Raw genomic sequence first — 17,348 nt, 5'->3', positions numbered from 1 at the left:
ACAGGACACTACGGACAATTCCCTTGAAAACTGACGAAAATTGGGTTTATTCTAATAAATGTTAACTTTGAACAAATACAGTTTCCTTCAATTTTAGTATCACCGCATGTTTTGTTTCAAGCTATATTTAGATACGCAGATATTTGTAAAAAAATCGCCCGGATCTACGCGAAACACAGATGCTTCAGTCAGTTGATTATCTGTTGTCTCACGTGCAACAGTAAACGAAGATTTAATAACCAATATAGAAAACTTCGCCAAAGTGTCGAGCAAATTCCCAGCTTTTAAGGAAATTCCCATCGTTCGCGAATAATCCCTTGGCTCGCACATCACTAGCCTTCGTTCGACACACACCATAGCGTGCCATGAATAACAATGTCTATATATATCCCGGCTTTTGTACAGAACTGACGTAAATTCGGATAGTGCTGTTATCGATCTATGAATATATCGATTTCTGTTTATAAATTCTCAGTGTTGGTTGACTAGTCTTTAGTGCAACCGGTTTCTGTGAGAATAGTTTTTGTGTTGAGTGAATAAAGTGTAACAAGGAAAAATATTAAGTGGAATGTCTTACAAAGGATCGGATAATGAGGATGATGACGATCGTGAGTAATTTAGAAATTCCTAAATAGAAGTTCCTAAAAAACAATGTCAGGTTTCGGCCCACCCAATCAACTTTTAAAACTAAATTCTCACGGACTCAAAGTTCTTTACTACAACAATTTAAATATAAAATACTAACTTCTTATAAAATATTTAATTGTTATCTAGAACTTTTCCAAAAAAAAAAACATTTTAATAAGTAATTATTTTGTTTATCGAGTTCAGGTTTTTCGTTTTAATAATTTGGAATAATTTGGTTTTGAGAAGTTCAATGCAAAAGTGGAAAACATAGAAAAGCTTCTGAAATTAAACTACACAAAAAACTGTAAGAATTTTCACTGTACATTAAATATTTTTATTGAGCCTAAGTTACTATGGACGTCTGACATTGTTCTTTATGGCTATAGTAGCTAATAATGTTGACCAACTGAGTCAATAATTTCAATTGTATATCTGAACCTACACTTTCTTGAAAAAATGAGGCATGTTCATATGATGATCATCTAAAACTTCTTTTTTACCTTGAGAGGTCCGGACCCCTTAAAATTAAAACAATAAAAGCTAGCATACTATGCGCTAATCTTTATTTTAAGAAGATACTTAAGAACAGTTTTTGTGTATTTTCCAAAATGTTGCAGCCACACGCTATGACTCACCGTATGTATGCGTCATCATTATTTACGTAGTCTGAGCGTGGTACTCGCATCTTGTTCCTAGCGTCATTTAAATTTTTAGATAAGGTAGGTACTGATTTGTGATCATAGATCAGGTTATTTATTTATCAAACCCCAACCTACCTTCTTGAAAGCAAAATAAACTTTTATCAAGTTAAATTACAATCTTTTTTAATTTATGAAACTTATAAATATGAAGGTACCATAAACTAACAAAATATGGTTACATGCACCTATTATTCACTATCTTATCGTAACGAAACAATTAAACTTGAGCCTATATGGAGATTAAGCAGCATTTACTTGTAAATGTTCAGTAAGTCAATTATTGCTCACAATTATAGACTTAGTTTTCCACATAAAAGCTACTAATATATTATTCATCATTGAACATCAGCAGTCGCTACGGTCAGAATCCAGTAAGTCTTTTTTTTTTTAACGACGTCAAAAATCATCAAATGACCCCTTCCGCTGTGGGTTAGCAGCGGAGAGGGAGTGTCAGACTCTTACTGACTAAAAACCGTCGTGTTCCGTCATAGGCCTTTTATGTACCAGGGCCGCGGTATCTCTTTCGAACAACCCGCAGCCCCGGCAGGCCTTGGCCCTGCTGGGCCCCGCTGGGGTTGCTGACATCTCTTTGAGGAGCGCGTGGAACAACGCGCGCCGTCGACACGGGTCTGTCGTCTAAGTAGACAGGGGGACGATGAGCCACTCGAACTCACCGCCCACAGACCCATGCCTACGGTGGCCGGGAGTCATCTCGCGACACCCGGCGCCCATGGTGTCTACCTGGACAAGCGCGGCGGCCGGGATGAGAGGTGCGAACTCTCTGGCGTTCTGCCTCCTGCTTCTCGAGAATGACCGCTTCGCAGAAGGAGGCGACGGCATCCCATTCCCTCTCGCTCCGGACCATGGCCTGGACCAGGGCCGGACGCGAGAGGTCGCCGCCGCCCAAAGCCTCGACGAGGACCCGGCGGTGCCCTTCCCATGCGGGGCACACCTGGACTGTGTGGTCCACCGTGTCCTCGGGGCTGTCCGCACAACTGTGCGTGACACCCGGGCGCCTCCTCATGACCGATTCGGTGCAGGTACCTCCTGAAGCAACCGTGTCCGGTGAGGACCTGCGTCATGCGGTACGTGAGGGCGCCGTGACTCCTCCCGAGCCACTCCTCAAAGAGGGGACTTACCGCCACGATGGTGGCGTGCCCAATCCAGTAAGTCTGACAACCAGTCTTAGCAAGGGGTATGGGATGCCCAGGTAACTGGCCTTAGGAGGTCAGATAGTCAGATAGGCAGTTGCTCCTTCTTTGCTGGTAATCAGCTGCATCCATACTCTAACTGATTTAGAATTTAACACAAAGTCTTTCTTTTTCCAGTCTTGGGTAGGAGCCGGCCGCCACCATACCAGGGGAGCGCAACTCGATTGCCCCCCGCTGCGAGTGCCGCAACCACCAACATGCACAACACATCTTCGACAGCCGCCGGCGGACCGGTGACCGTCGTGACTGCCCAACCGACCTACCCTGCAGCAGTCATGTACCAGGGGAACATGAACTTTGTACCAGTCGGCGTCAACGTGGGACAGGGACCTTTCATAGGCCCCAAGGAGTCTCCAATGACCTGCCCCTCCTGTCAGCAGAGGATTACCACTAAAGTTGAATACCAGGCCACGATGAGAACCCATGTTTGTGCTCTCATGTTCTGCATGGTTGGGTCCGTATTTTAATTATTCTTCTACGTCTGATTTATTTACATAAGGTGTAAATAGTTTGAAAATTAAAATTTTAAGCCAAATGGCGCGCGGATCAAATGATCTCAAGCTCTGCAACGTAAAACGTACAGCAACAACATCATTTTGTAGGTAGTCATTTGAAGATATTTACCTATATTTGTTTGTTTACATTACAGGTGTATACCGTGCATGATCATCCCGTACGTCATGGACAGTTGCAAAAACGCCGACCACTACTGTCCCGAGTGCAACGCCTTCCTCGGCACCTACATACGAGTCTGATAATATAATCATGTGATAAATATGGATGTAAGAATGTTCTCTAGCACAGTTAGAGCAAAATGCATTTAGAAACTATGTATTTCCACCCGTGACCACTGTCGGTGTAATTTGGCCGAAATGTCGGGTAAAGAAAAGGTATCGTAGGTACCTTTGTTTATAGAAATACATCGTGAATAAGTCCCGATTGTGTATAATTAGTACCTAAGTATGCGTGTTAGTCACGAAAGCTTAAACATCTTCAGAAACGATGTAGAGTCCAATTTATTGTATAGAGTGTAGCTACTTTCAATTATTTCTTATTTAATCCTAATAAATATTAAGATAATTGAAGAGTTCGGATGAATGTCTAGATTAGAAAACGATATTATGATTATGTATAAATAAGTCAATTTAGATAATTATTTTTGTATACTTTTTGTGTAACCACATTTGACAAATGTGCCTTATGTTTTAAGTAAAAATTATGATAATTACAAAAACTTATATGCTGTTGCGTTCTGCTGCTTCCTTATCCAAAAACTTGTGAACTATGTTAAGTTTCGTTATAGCATAGCCAACTGGTTTCTACACAGTGAACCTTTATATATGTGTTATTGAGAATAAAATCAGAGGATAACCTACTTCAAATAGTTGGGAACGAAACAATAATGTATGTTAATTTTTTACTTAGATAATGATTTTGTAAGTAAATAATTGAAATGTTTATAGTGTTTTACTTTATTTATAACTTTATATGACGATGGGATAGACGTGGGCACTATTTGCAGACTAGTCGCTATTTGTAGACTCTTATCATTATTTCAATTTTTATACATACTAATTATTTTGATAATAGAAGTTCTCTATTTATTCGTGTCTTAAAATGGCTTATACGAATTTTGTAGCTTTGCAGTCAATATCTTCGCTGCACCATTAGCAGATGCCTTCGATATTCCTAAGACAGAAGCTCTGTAATACCTCTCTCAACGTACCGACAGACATTCACACGTAGTACTAGTAGTAGTTCTACAGAAAGTTTGTAATGTCGGCTGAGAGAGGGAAGATTTAAACCATCAAAATATTTAGGGACTTGTGAAATAATAGATGATTCGACGTTTTGTAGTGATTGTTATCTTGGACGTTATCTTAAACGGATAAGCCCCACCGACTAAAACAAATTAAAAATCGGTTCATCCGTACGGATGCTAAGATTCGACAGACAAACAAAGAACATCAAAAACAATTGTATAAACATTCTCCAAGATTTTTAATTTGATTAAGTTCGGCGCACAATATCCTCAATGTGTCCAAATACAGAATCTCGGAATAAAGCTCTCCACAGAGGCCATTAATTTCAATGATTATCTGTGTTTAACGCATGGCCGAGCTCTGCGCTCAGTCGGCTAGCGGGGCGCTAATCTGCTACTTACCAAATGAGAATTAGCGTTGTAATTGAATTAAACTTATGCTTTATATTGAAAGAAGGAAGGGAAGGAAAAAAACAATGTAATAAAACAAATATCTAAGCGTAAGAATAATGCATTTTTTTAAGTGAATTGAAAATTATTACTATTTATTAAACGCTCTGTGATATACAAATCTTCCTTCTGAGTTGGTGATCCTAAAAAAGTATTACTTACTGTGCCTAAAAATCGTTTAAAGCTATCATAACAACGAAGACTAAGCTCTTATGGAGGGAAATCTATACATATAATAAATCTGTAAAAAAACTGTGTCTGTACATTGAATATATTAAAAAAATAATAATTGGGTGGGGTTTAGAAACAGTAATGGAGCACAAATCCAAAAAAAAAATCTGTCTGTTTGTCTGTGTCTGTATGTCTGTTTGTTTGTACACGCTAATCTTCCGAACTACTGAACGGATTTCAATGATTTTTTCTTTGTTGTATCAGTATTAGGCCTGGTCAACATATAGGCTATAATTTATCTTCGAAACTTGAAGACCTGATGCAGAACTCCAACAGACCAATAAAACTATAAGAGATACAAATATGGTGCCGTGGCAAAAATTGTTTAATTTGATGAGCATTTTCAGCTGAGATAATAAATTTTAAGATCTGGAACACCTGATGTGGAACCCCAAGAGCCCAGCTTCTCTGTACCATATACAGGTATGCCGTTTTAGCAAAAGTTGTTCAATTTGATAAGCACTTTCTATTGACTTATACAAATTGAAGATCTAAAACACCTGATGTGGAACTCCAGGGGCCCAGCTAGACTATAGCATATAGAGGTATGACGTTTTAGCAAAAGTTGTTCAATCTGATAAGCACTCTCTGTTGACTTATAAAAATTGAAGATGTAAAACACCTGATGTGGAACTCCAGGAGCCCTGCTAGACTATATGAAGCATATAGCTTGTGGCACATTATAGCAGCACCGCAACAGCACGGCTGCAGCACGGCGTCGCCTCGAATTATTCATTCATTTTTCTTTTCTCTCTTTCACAAACAAATAATAACGAAGATACAACAACGCTTGAATTTCGTGTTAAGTCACTGCTTAGTACAAATTTTACATAACTAGACGTGGCGTCACGAGCCCCCACTCTCTAACTTTTGTTGCGTTATATCTCATTATTATTTTGTATGTCTCTTCCAGACCTCGGGACTACAGAGTTCCGAATTTTTGGGAGGCAAACGTGGGGCCGAAGCCAACACGCTGAAACCCTTTTGAGACAACTTTAATAAAATGGTGACACAAAACCAACGATTGTCCCTTTATACACTATAGAAATGAACCCAAGGACAATCCCCGGTGGACGTGGTGATGGGATGTTAGTGAATGACAATGTATTAGGTACATGTAAAAACGGCAGGTGGAGACTCGCCACCTCACTTACTGGGCCCCCGGGAATCAGTCGCTGAATAGCAACAAGAGGGCAACAGAGACATGAGCGGCTGAAGGGTGAGGATACCTCGGCAGACTTTAAACGCAGATTACGCGCTCCCTGTGCTTACCATGAGGCACCTACCCTCCGAGCAGGGCTAGTAATCCTGCTCTAGTGACTCCACTCTGGACGGCCAAGCCAAGCCAGAGGCGTGAGATCTACCCCCGTCATGGTTCACTCCGACCGGCCGGAGATGGGGGACAGTATACACTCTCTGAAGAACTCAGTATATATAGACCCGCGGGGTCGCTACTCCCCGTCATCAGCCTCAGATGTCCTGCGGTGCCTATATCTCATTATTATTGTCGTTATTATCTCAAGAGCCTTTGTCCCAATTATGTTAGGGTCGACTTCCAGTCACGATGCAACTGAGTACCAGTGTTTTACAAGGAGCGACTGCCTATCTGACCTCCACAACCCGGTTACCCGCTCAACCCAACACCCTTTGGTAAGACTTACTGGCTTCTGACTACCCATAACGACTGCCAAGAATGTTCAATGACAGCCGGAACCTACAGAGTACCTAGTGCGAGTTGAACAAAATTTTGCGAATGACTTCACTGTCGAGTTTAGCGAGTCAACTTCAAACGAACCGAATGCAATATTTAAGCGAGTGCGAGTTGCCATCTCGCAAATTACTCGCATCACGTTTCCTCACGGCGAATAGCGATGATCATTTTTGTTAGGTTGGTGTTCCGTTCGCTTCTTGGGATAAACCTACTAAATTTAGAAAGACGTCATTTTAGCATGTAATCGTATGGGACGACTGTCTTTCAAAATTTATGGGGTTATTGTTTGGATGTTTTGTTTATGTTTGACGCGACGCCCGAAAAAAGTTTTTAGTTGTTTTAAATTAATTAATTTAAAATGAAGACAAGTTCTTGTCTAGCACCTGGAGTGCTAGGGAAGCTTATATATTTCTATGAGTCAGAACCTCAGTTACTTGTTCTAAATACACACTGCACATTTTTTGGGATACGTGCTTTGCTTCTCTAATTGGCCTTTGATAGGATCCAGTGGCAAAAAAGAATAAAGCGGTAAGCACCTGCAAATAAAAGAAGGAGAAAGTTTCTTCAATCATAAACATACCTAGTTTTGTTTTGGAAATTGATATTGTAACTTACATGAATTGATAAATAGGTACCTTATGTTCCAAGGAAACACGTAGAGTGGATTTTAGATTTGTGCTTTGTCTCAGTTAACTGCACAAGAACTTAAAAATCTTCTTGTACAATTTATATCTATGTCTAAATTGCGTCTCCGTGAGGTGAACTAACGAATTAAAAAATGCGCAAGCCCTTGCCCCAATTCTGGCGCTTTTGTTGCGTTCATCTTGGGCCTTTGCGGCCGCAAACATCCTCCGAGCAAAGAAAAAGCGTCCTGCCATATTTTTGGTATTATTTTCACTAAATAAAAACTTAATTGTTGATATACGAATATCTCCTCACTTCACTTTCACCACAAAAATCTTTGTGAGAACTTTTTGGTTAAATTCGATCGCGTTTGTATTTATTTACTATTCGATCTGTCAAAATCTGAATCTCGCACTCGCATCACGGCAGAAATAAACCAATCCCGTGCCTGTCACGTTCACTTGAGAGTCCGAGCGATTCGATTTCGAAAATTTGTAAACTGGCACTCGCTACTTTAGGTTCCAATTTTTGACACTAGGCGGAGCTGTTTTTGTTCCATACAAATCTTAGTATACGCGCTCTCATGTGAGTCCGTAAATAAATTCACGAAAACTCGCACTAAGCACTCAGTTTAACATCCCCTCCAAATAACGGTCATTGGTATCCAAAATATACGTAGAAAGTACATACGAACTTAGAAACGTTGCATTAGCAGGCACTTGCCAGACCTGGAATCAAAGACGCACGCTCATACTTGAGAGATTGGTTCTCTACCCACTAAACCACCACGACTTCCACTAAGTCACCACGACTTTGTCATCTATCTAATGTTTTTTTACGTAATAATACGTGTAATATTTTTGCCACACACAACTTAAATGCGGACTAATTAGAATCACTACTTTTATCCCTATGGTCACGTCTATTGCGGTTCAGTTCTCAGCGTTTTGTTTAGTCTGCTGTGCTTTTGCCGTTTAAGTACAAAAATTTAATATATGGAACGTTTCTAATGGTTATGCGTATTCCGTTGTTTTCAAGTCAACGGGCCCTTAAAATTCAATATCAGACTATTCAGATCTTTGATTTTGCTGACCCCGTAGTCGCTGGCATAAGGGACAGGATCCGCGTACGAAGTCGCGGGCAGAAGCTAGTAAAATAATACATGTCGTTGATTGCTAGTATCTACACATAGAATAGAGAGCTTCAAATATTTCAGTGACAGCAGTAGAAACGTTTGATGCTCGAGCTTTATCATTCGCGTGTGATCGACAGTCCCCGAGCTGAGTGAATTATTGACAGTCTGAACAATGCAACAGTCAGCATATGACAATTTAGACGACGAACTACTATTGGAAAACCCTTTCACGATGGAGCCTGGTTTTTTTTGCGGAAAAGCCAATTCAATAGAAACAGTCATTCTGGTATGAATGAGGGATGTAAACAGCTAAGTAAACTTTTAAAGCAACTACCTAACGATATAACATTTCTAACCAATTGGTATGTAATTTCTGAGTACCTATATTTTGATTATCTATCATTTAGCAGAAGATGAAGGAAATGATCTTGAGAACACTTGGACTTCAAAGTTTGTCAATAAAAAAAAATGGCATTCTGACATGTAAGGTCAATTCCAGTGAGAGTTCCTGCCTCAAGTCAATTAGGTATTAAAAAAATATATGACGGGTAAAATAGCATATGCGTGCCTGATAATAAACGATTATATAGATATATTATCCGGACATTGTCATGACAGCTTTATACAGAAATCACGAAAACTCAGATAGTGCTTATCTATATAAAAACTATCGATTTTTATGTATAAATTTGCAGTGTTTGTTGACTGGTCCTTAGTACCTGCTTGAGTGTTTGAATAGTTATTGTGTTCAGTGAATTAAGTGTAAATAAGGAAAAATATAAAGTGATATGTCTGACTGTTCAGATTATGAGGATCACGATGATCGTAAGTATTAAAACGTTCCTAAATTATTGGTTATAGTGATAATTTAAAGACCTCGATTTCGCAATGGTCACCATGCCGGACTGCCGAACCTGAGGTCCCGGGTTCAATTCCCGGTTCGTTCGAGATTTGTGTGATGAGCATGCTTATTGGCCGTTGTCTGGGTGTTATGATACGTCAGTATTTGTGTAATCAGTTGTGTTAGCACCCATAACACTATGTAGTTAATTAATAACTTAGCATGGGGCTAACCGACCGTTTGTGAAAATGTGTCCCGACATATTAATTCTGACTGTGATAATCATGATAAGGTTTATCCATCCATTTTTAGTTTACTGCTACGTCTTTATTGAGTATGTCGATTAATTCCATCCTGTTCATTTTTAATTACTTCTACCATTATTTTTTACAAAGTAAATAAGTGTTCACCTAGGGGAGATGTTCCTAAAACGGGTACCCCTCCTAAAACGGGTAGGCCTTGCCATACGAATATTATAGATCTTAGTGTGAACCTGTGAGTCTAGAGTGGCACACTACCCCCCTGCCGATCACGGTCAGTCGGCTCGCGCACCTGGAGCGAGCGTGTTCGAGGTAAGACATAAAAAAAGTTTTATGCTGAACTTATTAAAAAAAATCGAATTATGCTAGTGCTAACTACTCAAATATGGTGTAAGATATGGTTTTCGTAGTTTTGTATTATCATTTTGCATGTTATATGCTTATTAATTGTGAATAATTAGTGGTCTCCTTGTTTACTATTTTATGGTTAAGGTAGTTGAAATTTAAAACGTGCTTTTGGGCAAAACGGGTAGGGGCATAACGGGTGACTATCCGATTTGCCCTGGAATAATTTATGATATGTATTAAGCTGACCAGTGCCATTATTTATCTGACTCAAATGTAAAAAATACCTAATTTGTTTTTTTTTTTGTTTTTTTTAATTGGGTGAATAAATATAAAAGAAAAACTTTAAATGCTTCGTGGGATGTGGAAGTTATGAAACTGGATCGCAACCTCTTGACGAAGCTATAAGTCCACCTCATACTCCAATACCAGTAAGCCAGTATATTGAAGAACTTTCAACACCATGCAAGACTATAACGGCAGAAACACAAATTCTTAAGGATTTTATAACACCATGCAAGACTCCATCACAAACTACAATCCTTCTTCAACCTGAGGATCATCATGTAACACCAATAAAATAAGGGGCACTTCCTCAATTGATCCCACTGAAAGCTAATCGAAGACAAAGAAAGCCACAGAGAGCTGAAGAAGAACAGGAACAGCGTGAAAAAGAAATTGAAATATTTTTTCTTTGATTTTTAACAAAATTATCTGTTGGTAGCATTATAATTTCAAATGTAACATTTAATGACGTAAAAGAGTAATCTAGACTGATCAAAATAAGACAACTGTTTAACATATTTAAGGAGACTAATTAACAATAAAGATTTCCTGGATAATAGGAGGCTAAGATATTTTTTTAAATGTTTTTAAATTCATTTATCACATATATTCATTCATTACCTGCTTTGCCCAAAGGCGTTACCCGTTTTAGGACCCCCACTAGGGCAAAGCGGGTATTTCGAAGGGGTTTAGTTTTTTTGATTTTTTTCAGAATATTGAAGAAGATTACTAAGACTGTCTTATGTTTTCCAAAGTTTATTATATAAACAACCTTATGAGTACAAATACAAGTCGCATGTAATGTTCTTGGTTATTTTATTTAACATTTTTCGTTAGCTTACCCGTTTTGGGAACATCTCCCCTACTAGTCTTAATTTCAATGTTGATATCTGTACGCGTTCTTGGGAAAATGTTTTCATAGATGGATTGACATGCTGATCATCCAAGAGTTTATTTTTTCCTTGAGAGGTCCGGACCCCTTTAGGGCGCTTGTTAACGACAACAAACGCTCACACTAACTTATTGAGCTAACTGCGCGTCGGCAAGTCGCCCTTTATAAAACAAAATAATGACAAAATGTTGCCGATGCGTGGTATGACTCACCGTATGAGTCGTCGTTATTCACGTAGTGTAAGCGTCACTCATATATCTGAATTATCAGATAAGGCACTACATTCTTGATCAAAGATAAGGTTATTCATCAAGCCCATATCTACCTACATCCTTAAAAGCGATGTAGGTATTACCTTTGTAATGTTAGATTATGTTTTATCTAATCTGTTATTTGCATTGTAATTACTGAACCTATTATCGTATATCCGGTTTTCCAATAAATTTTGGTTATAAATTAATATTAAATGAGCACAATCTTATCGTGACGATAAAATTCAACAATTGCCTATAAGGAGATTAAGCAGCATTTTACTTGCATGAAATCTATTGATTCACTGCTTAGAAATATGTCTTTCTGATAGATGTACGCATAGTATTTAAAATTAAATGTCGTCATCCTCCTTAACTTATCCTAATTTCATTTTGGGTTTGGCACACTTTCTGTTTTCTTCTATAGGTACTGCTTTTTATATTTCGTAACATACAATCTACTCGTATTTCCAGCCAAAGGTCAGGGGCAGCCGCCACCATACACCGAGAGCACAACAGACGTGCCCCCCACTGAGAGAGCTGCCACCACCACCACCATGCACTCCTCCACGTCAACAGCAGTGGGCTTCGGCGCAGCGGTGACCGTCGTGACTGCCCAACCGACCTACCCTGCGTACCCCGCAGCAGTCGTGTACCAGGGGAACATGAACTATGTACCAGCCGGCGTTAACGCGGGACAGGGACCTTTCATAGGCCCCAAGGAGTCGCCAATGACCTGCCCCTCCTGTCAGCAGAGGATTACCACTAAAGTTGAATACAAGTCTACGATGGGTACACATATTTGTGCTCTCATGTTTTGTATGGTGGGGTTAGTATTTTAATTATTATTTTTACGATAAAGCCAACCCGAACATCTACATGACGTTCGGCTTGTTTCATTTCATCGTTAAAAGCCGAACGGTCGACGTTATTAGGACGCTAGACGGAAAGCCGACTTTTGCGGTTCTTGAGGTTCGGCAGCCGAGCGCATAGTGATTCCCGAACATTCATCTTCACATATTCGGTTTCACCACCCGGTTTGCCGAATACTGCCGTCCCACTGTTGCCCGGCCTAGTACCTATATAATAATATGTTCGGCAAAGCCGAGCGACCTTTTAAACGAACATTCATTTATATATATTTGATTTGCCAGATGTGCCGAATAATGCCGGCCCGCTTATGTGTCAACCCTTAATCAATATTTTGTAGCTAGTGTTTTGATATTAAACCCTATCTATATTTATTTATTTGCAGGTTTATACCGTGCATGATCATCCCATACTGCGTGAAGAGTTGCCGGAACGCTGACCACTATTGTCCCGAATGCAACGCTTTCCTCGGCACCTACATCAGAGCCTGATAATCATTAATGTGATGAATATGGATTTTCTCTGTCACAGTTCTACGGTGCGAAGATATTATCTAGTCAACGTGACTGGATTATGCACTTAGAAATGGTGTATATATGTATCTATACACAATCGTGACTTAATACGGAAGGATACGATTTTCGAAATATTTGTACAAGACTCAAAAAGAAGCCTTTTAGAAGCGATATAGCCTGATACGAAGGTTCTCGAAGCGTGTGGCAATTATCAATTATTTATTATTCAATCCTCATAAATAATAATATAATTGATGGAAAAGTTGAATGTCTGTTAAAGTTGAAATCTATATGATTTTGTGTAAATCAATACAGATTTTTATGTTTTTTAGACCACATTCGACAAATGTGCCTTACGTTTCAAGTACAAAATTATGATAATTAAAAAGAAATCCCACATGATGTTGTTTTTTCCTTATCTAAAAACCTGGATATGCGAGATTGTCTAGTCATGTACCTAATTTAACTCTTGTGATGGCCTATTGACTAATCAAATCGTACAGGAAACCTATCCGATGTAGATATTTTTTAGACTAAATTTTTTTGGATTTTATCGTTCTCCCTCCTCGTTCGTTAGAGTAGTCAATAGTTTAAGACAGCTGAGATAACATTCAAACGACCATAATATTTTGAAAAAATAATGTAAGTATTTGGCTATTTTGTAGTTATTGTTCGATTTTCGTAAAACACAACAGAAAATACTTTCAAACAAAACAAAATCTGTATTGGTTCATTCGTTTACGGGACGATTTTTATAACATACCTAACCCATGATTAGTCGTTACTTAGAAACGACGAGAACGACGAAATTACTAATTACTTATTTGAATTCTATTTAAACTATTTCAAAACTAGGATATCGTGAACGTTTTCGATATTCTATCAGTAACGACCGATTAGTGGCGACAGCCATTATGCTATCAATGCAGTTCTGCACGCAGAGAGCAAGTTAACTTTGAAAGCAATTTATCGAGTCAAAGCGGTCAGCCGCTCCATAGCTAAGTGAACTTGTGTTCCGGGGCACATGTGGGAAGATTTGTGCCTCGTCTCCTTTGAATCGGTATCCTCAATAAAACTTCTCGTGAAAGTGGTCATAAAAATAAAAAAGTTTTCACAAAAATTTCAGCTATTTAAAGGACATCATTCATTTCGTACCCAAAACTGAAAGTGCCGGCCAGAAGAAAAAAATAGTAGATTCTTGTAGAGAATAATGCTTTGAAGATTTTTTACTATTACCTACAAGAATTTTTGTAATTCGGAACTTTCATTTTTGGGTACAAAATGTTCGAAACTTGAATGATCTCCTTTCTATATTTATGTAGGTACCTATTTTCCCTCTAGTGCGAGACGGTAAGATATACATTTTCATATTAGGTATGCGTTATCCCAGAGTAGAATATTTCCTGAACTTTCAAAGGCAACTACTGAACTTTTTAACATGCTTATTTCACGCCATTCTCGTTTGGTTTTCATATCTTGTAACACAAAAAGTAAATCCATTTCATTCAAAAGCCTTTTATACGCAGGTACCTTACACTATCCCGGAATATCGTCACCGAAAAATAGAAAAGGATTTTATCCAAAATAAAAATAGATAAAAAAGGTTCTACGTAAAATACATCTGGCAGCTGAGGTTCGAATTTCAAATGCCAACACAAAACGTTCACAGATTTAAATAGCGAACGAAATAAATCCCGCCGAGCGTAAAATTAATCTACAGCCAGTTTGCAAACACGCATAATGCATGAAATAGAACACAATTTCAAATAAACAACCACTATGAATTTTCAATACAGATATTTGCGGTTAGTATATTTTTTTCTATCGGATAGTTATTAGATTTACAAATCGAGGATAGATTTTCAGTTAACATTTTCAGCAATACCTAAATGCCATGTGAAACTGCAATGATCTAAATTGGAAATATAATTTACAAGAAAGTCCTTCACTTATTTGGATCAAACTGATTCAATTGCTTGGGGTAAATTGATAGCTTCGTTCGTTCAAACTCCGTTTACCTCGTCGATTTGGCAATAAAGTTGTTTAAACCCTTATCAACGATTTCTACCTTCAGTTTCCCAGAAAAATAAACGGTGCTTTCACCAATACCTATTGGAAAATTCAAACGCAGATTTTTCATGTAGTTCAAAATACTAACTCGTCAAATAAAATTGAATCAATACACTTAATTTTGATTAAAACGTAAGTACATTATTATTAATTTGTATTAACATTCAAGCTTGGTTTCAATAGAGGTAATCAGAGCCACCTGTTGGCCAGTTACATCAACAAACTTTACACGCATTGAATAAATGTCTTTAGTAGCTTGGAATAGAGTACAAAATTGACTGATTTATCTTCAGTATTGGCACCTGGCATCTTCACTGTATAGATTTACGTAGAATTGGAGTAAGTAAATGTAGTTTACTAAATTCGTTAAGTGCAAAAAATGATCTTCTTTTCCCTTTTAAATAAAATGGAGGCCTGTAGCTAATTCTATTTCAGTTTTTATTTCAATATGAAGTTTTACATTTAAGTAACTGTACATGACTACGTCGAATAATTTGGAGACCTGTGAAAAGGTCTATAAATGATGAGCTGTAATCAGCAGCAAAAACCAATTGAACCGATACTCACCTGATTACACATGACTGGGCAAAGTCAATTTCTGCCTCCACATAAATCAACGTTTGCGTTGACCCATAATAATGAGTTCCGGGATACCGCACTTCCTACACTTGAAGTGGAATGATGTATATCCTCACATCTTAGAGTATTTAACCAACCGGATATGTCATTGCCATGAGAGTTCCGCTGAAACTTATATGTACAAAATGTTTGCGTCAAGTTTATGATTGTGTTAATTAAACAAATGTATCGAATGCGTGCGTATCGATGTGATCTTAAATACCTACCTACATGAATGAGCTCACTATATACCTATTGTGTTACCTCGCCTCCGTGCATAAATTGGCCGAGTTTTCCGTTAAATGCTCTAAGCTTCTTTCCCCCTTACACGTGTCTCCGGAAGCTCAGACACTAAACCCACTGATTCCACGAAACTGACGAGTTCGCGATGTTGCGATACGTGCTGTGTAGGTATTCAGAATTACGATAATATAATCTGAGCGTACATAATGTTATTACAACATCTCTCGAGCCTGCTTACGCTTCTTCGAGGAAATCTTAAATTTATGGAATTGCATATGTTCATTTTTAGATTGTACACCAATCAAAACATCCTAATTGTGATATGAAATTCCAGCAATAAGCCCTTAAATCCTTCTATTTTGTGGTATATGTAAAACAAAGAATTAAGAAAGTAGAGATGCATTGATGGTGAGATGTAGAGGGCAATTTGAAAACGCTCAGATGAACAATATGGTATTTTGTACAAAGATTGACCTCTGAGGACAAGAATAGAATGACTAATTTTAGAGAGATTCGAGAGAAATCTGGGAACAGCTTGTATTAAGTAAGATACAGAATCAAACGTTACAACAGAAAGCAAATGTTGGCGAATTTTTCTCACATTAAAAGTTTTGCAACGATCCTCCCACGAAATTACGTACTAACGCCGCATTTTGGCACACATGTTTGAAAAGTACGTGAAATGTATGGGGATGTAGTACACCTATGTCATAATCATTACGAAAATAAATCGATACTCAAATTGTTTGTTTTCATAAACGTAAAGAACGAGAATAAGCTATGTTAGTCATTTATTAGAAAACTCCGCGCTGCCAGCTTCCGACGAAAGTAGCAATTTTGTAAAAGAAACAGCGAAACAATTTCCCTTTCTGTAAATGAAATCAAATCCACAATTGGTGGGTTCGTGTTCCTATTAGCAGTCACCTGTTCGTTCTGTTATTTCATGAACTGTATAAGATTGTCGCGAGGCGTTTAACTGAATAAGTAATATATTTATGAGTTGACACCGCGACGTCTCTCCGAGTTACTTTGACTGTTATGTTTTTATTCGTTTATTTCCCGCGTTTATTTCCTGCTGCGAATGATGTCAGCTTTCAACTTTATGTTAATGCATAATTTAATATTAATATTTGAGTTTTATTTTCGCGTTTCTGGTTTGTCATTTTTGTTATTTAGGTAGGTATCATAGGTATGTCAGGATTTTGTACGAAGAATTTGGTAGATGTTTTGCAAAAGATCTAAAATAGAATTAATTATTTAACCTTTTTACCTGCCTTATTTAAAATAACTTGGATCGCCTTTAGAATACCTTATTATTTGAGACCAATGAGATCTGTAATGATACCTATAGGTAAAAGAGCCGAAATATAAAAACATAAACGGTTTTTTATTTACCAAACTAGCCAGCGAGAGCAGTATTCAGTAGTCAAAGGCCTATGACGGAACACGACGGTTTTTAGTCAGTAAGAGTCTGACACTCCGTCACCGCTGCTAACCTACAGCGAGCGGGAGGGGTCATTTGATGATTTTTGACGTCGGAAAAAAAAAAGTAGTCCAAAGCCCAATGTTTACACTTACTATAAAAGAATTGAAAAAAGATACTTAACATGGCAATAATTAAAAGCCGTCAAAAATATTTTTTATTCGTTTCTCGTTAATTTTAATAAACTACAAACATTGGATATAATATGGAATATACATACATA

General features: G+C 38.0%; 2 protein-coding genes across 2 annotated transcripts; both read left to right on the top strand.

Annotated features, from left to right (window-relative positions):
* The first annotated feature begins 265 nt into the window (after positions 1-265).
* On the top strand, positions 266-3,997 carry LOC124640417 (lipopolysaccharide-induced tumor necrosis factor-alpha factor homolog). Its single transcript, XM_047178186.1, has 3 exons — positions 266-608; positions 2,657-2,993; positions 3,189-3,997. Exons 1-3 carry the CDS (start codon positions 569-571, stop codon positions 3,292-3,294), a joined length of 483 nt encoding a protein of 160 aa, XP_047034142.1. The 5' UTR covers positions 266-568; the 3' UTR covers positions 3,295-3,997.
* A 4,536-nt stretch (positions 3,998-8,533) lies between these two features.
* Positions 8,534-13,113, top strand: LOC124640438 (lipopolysaccharide-induced tumor necrosis factor-alpha factor homolog). Its single transcript, XM_047178215.1, has 3 exons — positions 8,534-9,277; positions 11,801-12,155; positions 12,582-13,113. The coding sequence occupies exons 1-3, from the start codon at positions 9,241-9,243 to the stop codon at positions 12,685-12,687; spliced, it is 498 nt and encodes a 165-aa protein (XP_047034171.1). The 5' UTR covers positions 8,534-9,240; the 3' UTR covers positions 12,688-13,113.
* The last annotated feature ends 4,235 nt before the right edge of the window (positions 13,114-17,348 follow it).

Source organism: Helicoverpa zea, chromosome 20, assembly GCF_022581195.2.
Source record: "Helicoverpa zea isolate HzStark_Cry1AcR chromosome 20, ilHelZeax1.1, whole genome shotgun sequence".
Lineage (NCBI taxonomy): Eukaryota > Metazoa > Arthropoda > Insecta > Lepidoptera > Noctuidae > Helicoverpa > Helicoverpa zea.
Note: the sequence above shows the minus strand (reverse complement) of the source record. Positions and strands in the feature narration are given on the sequence as shown.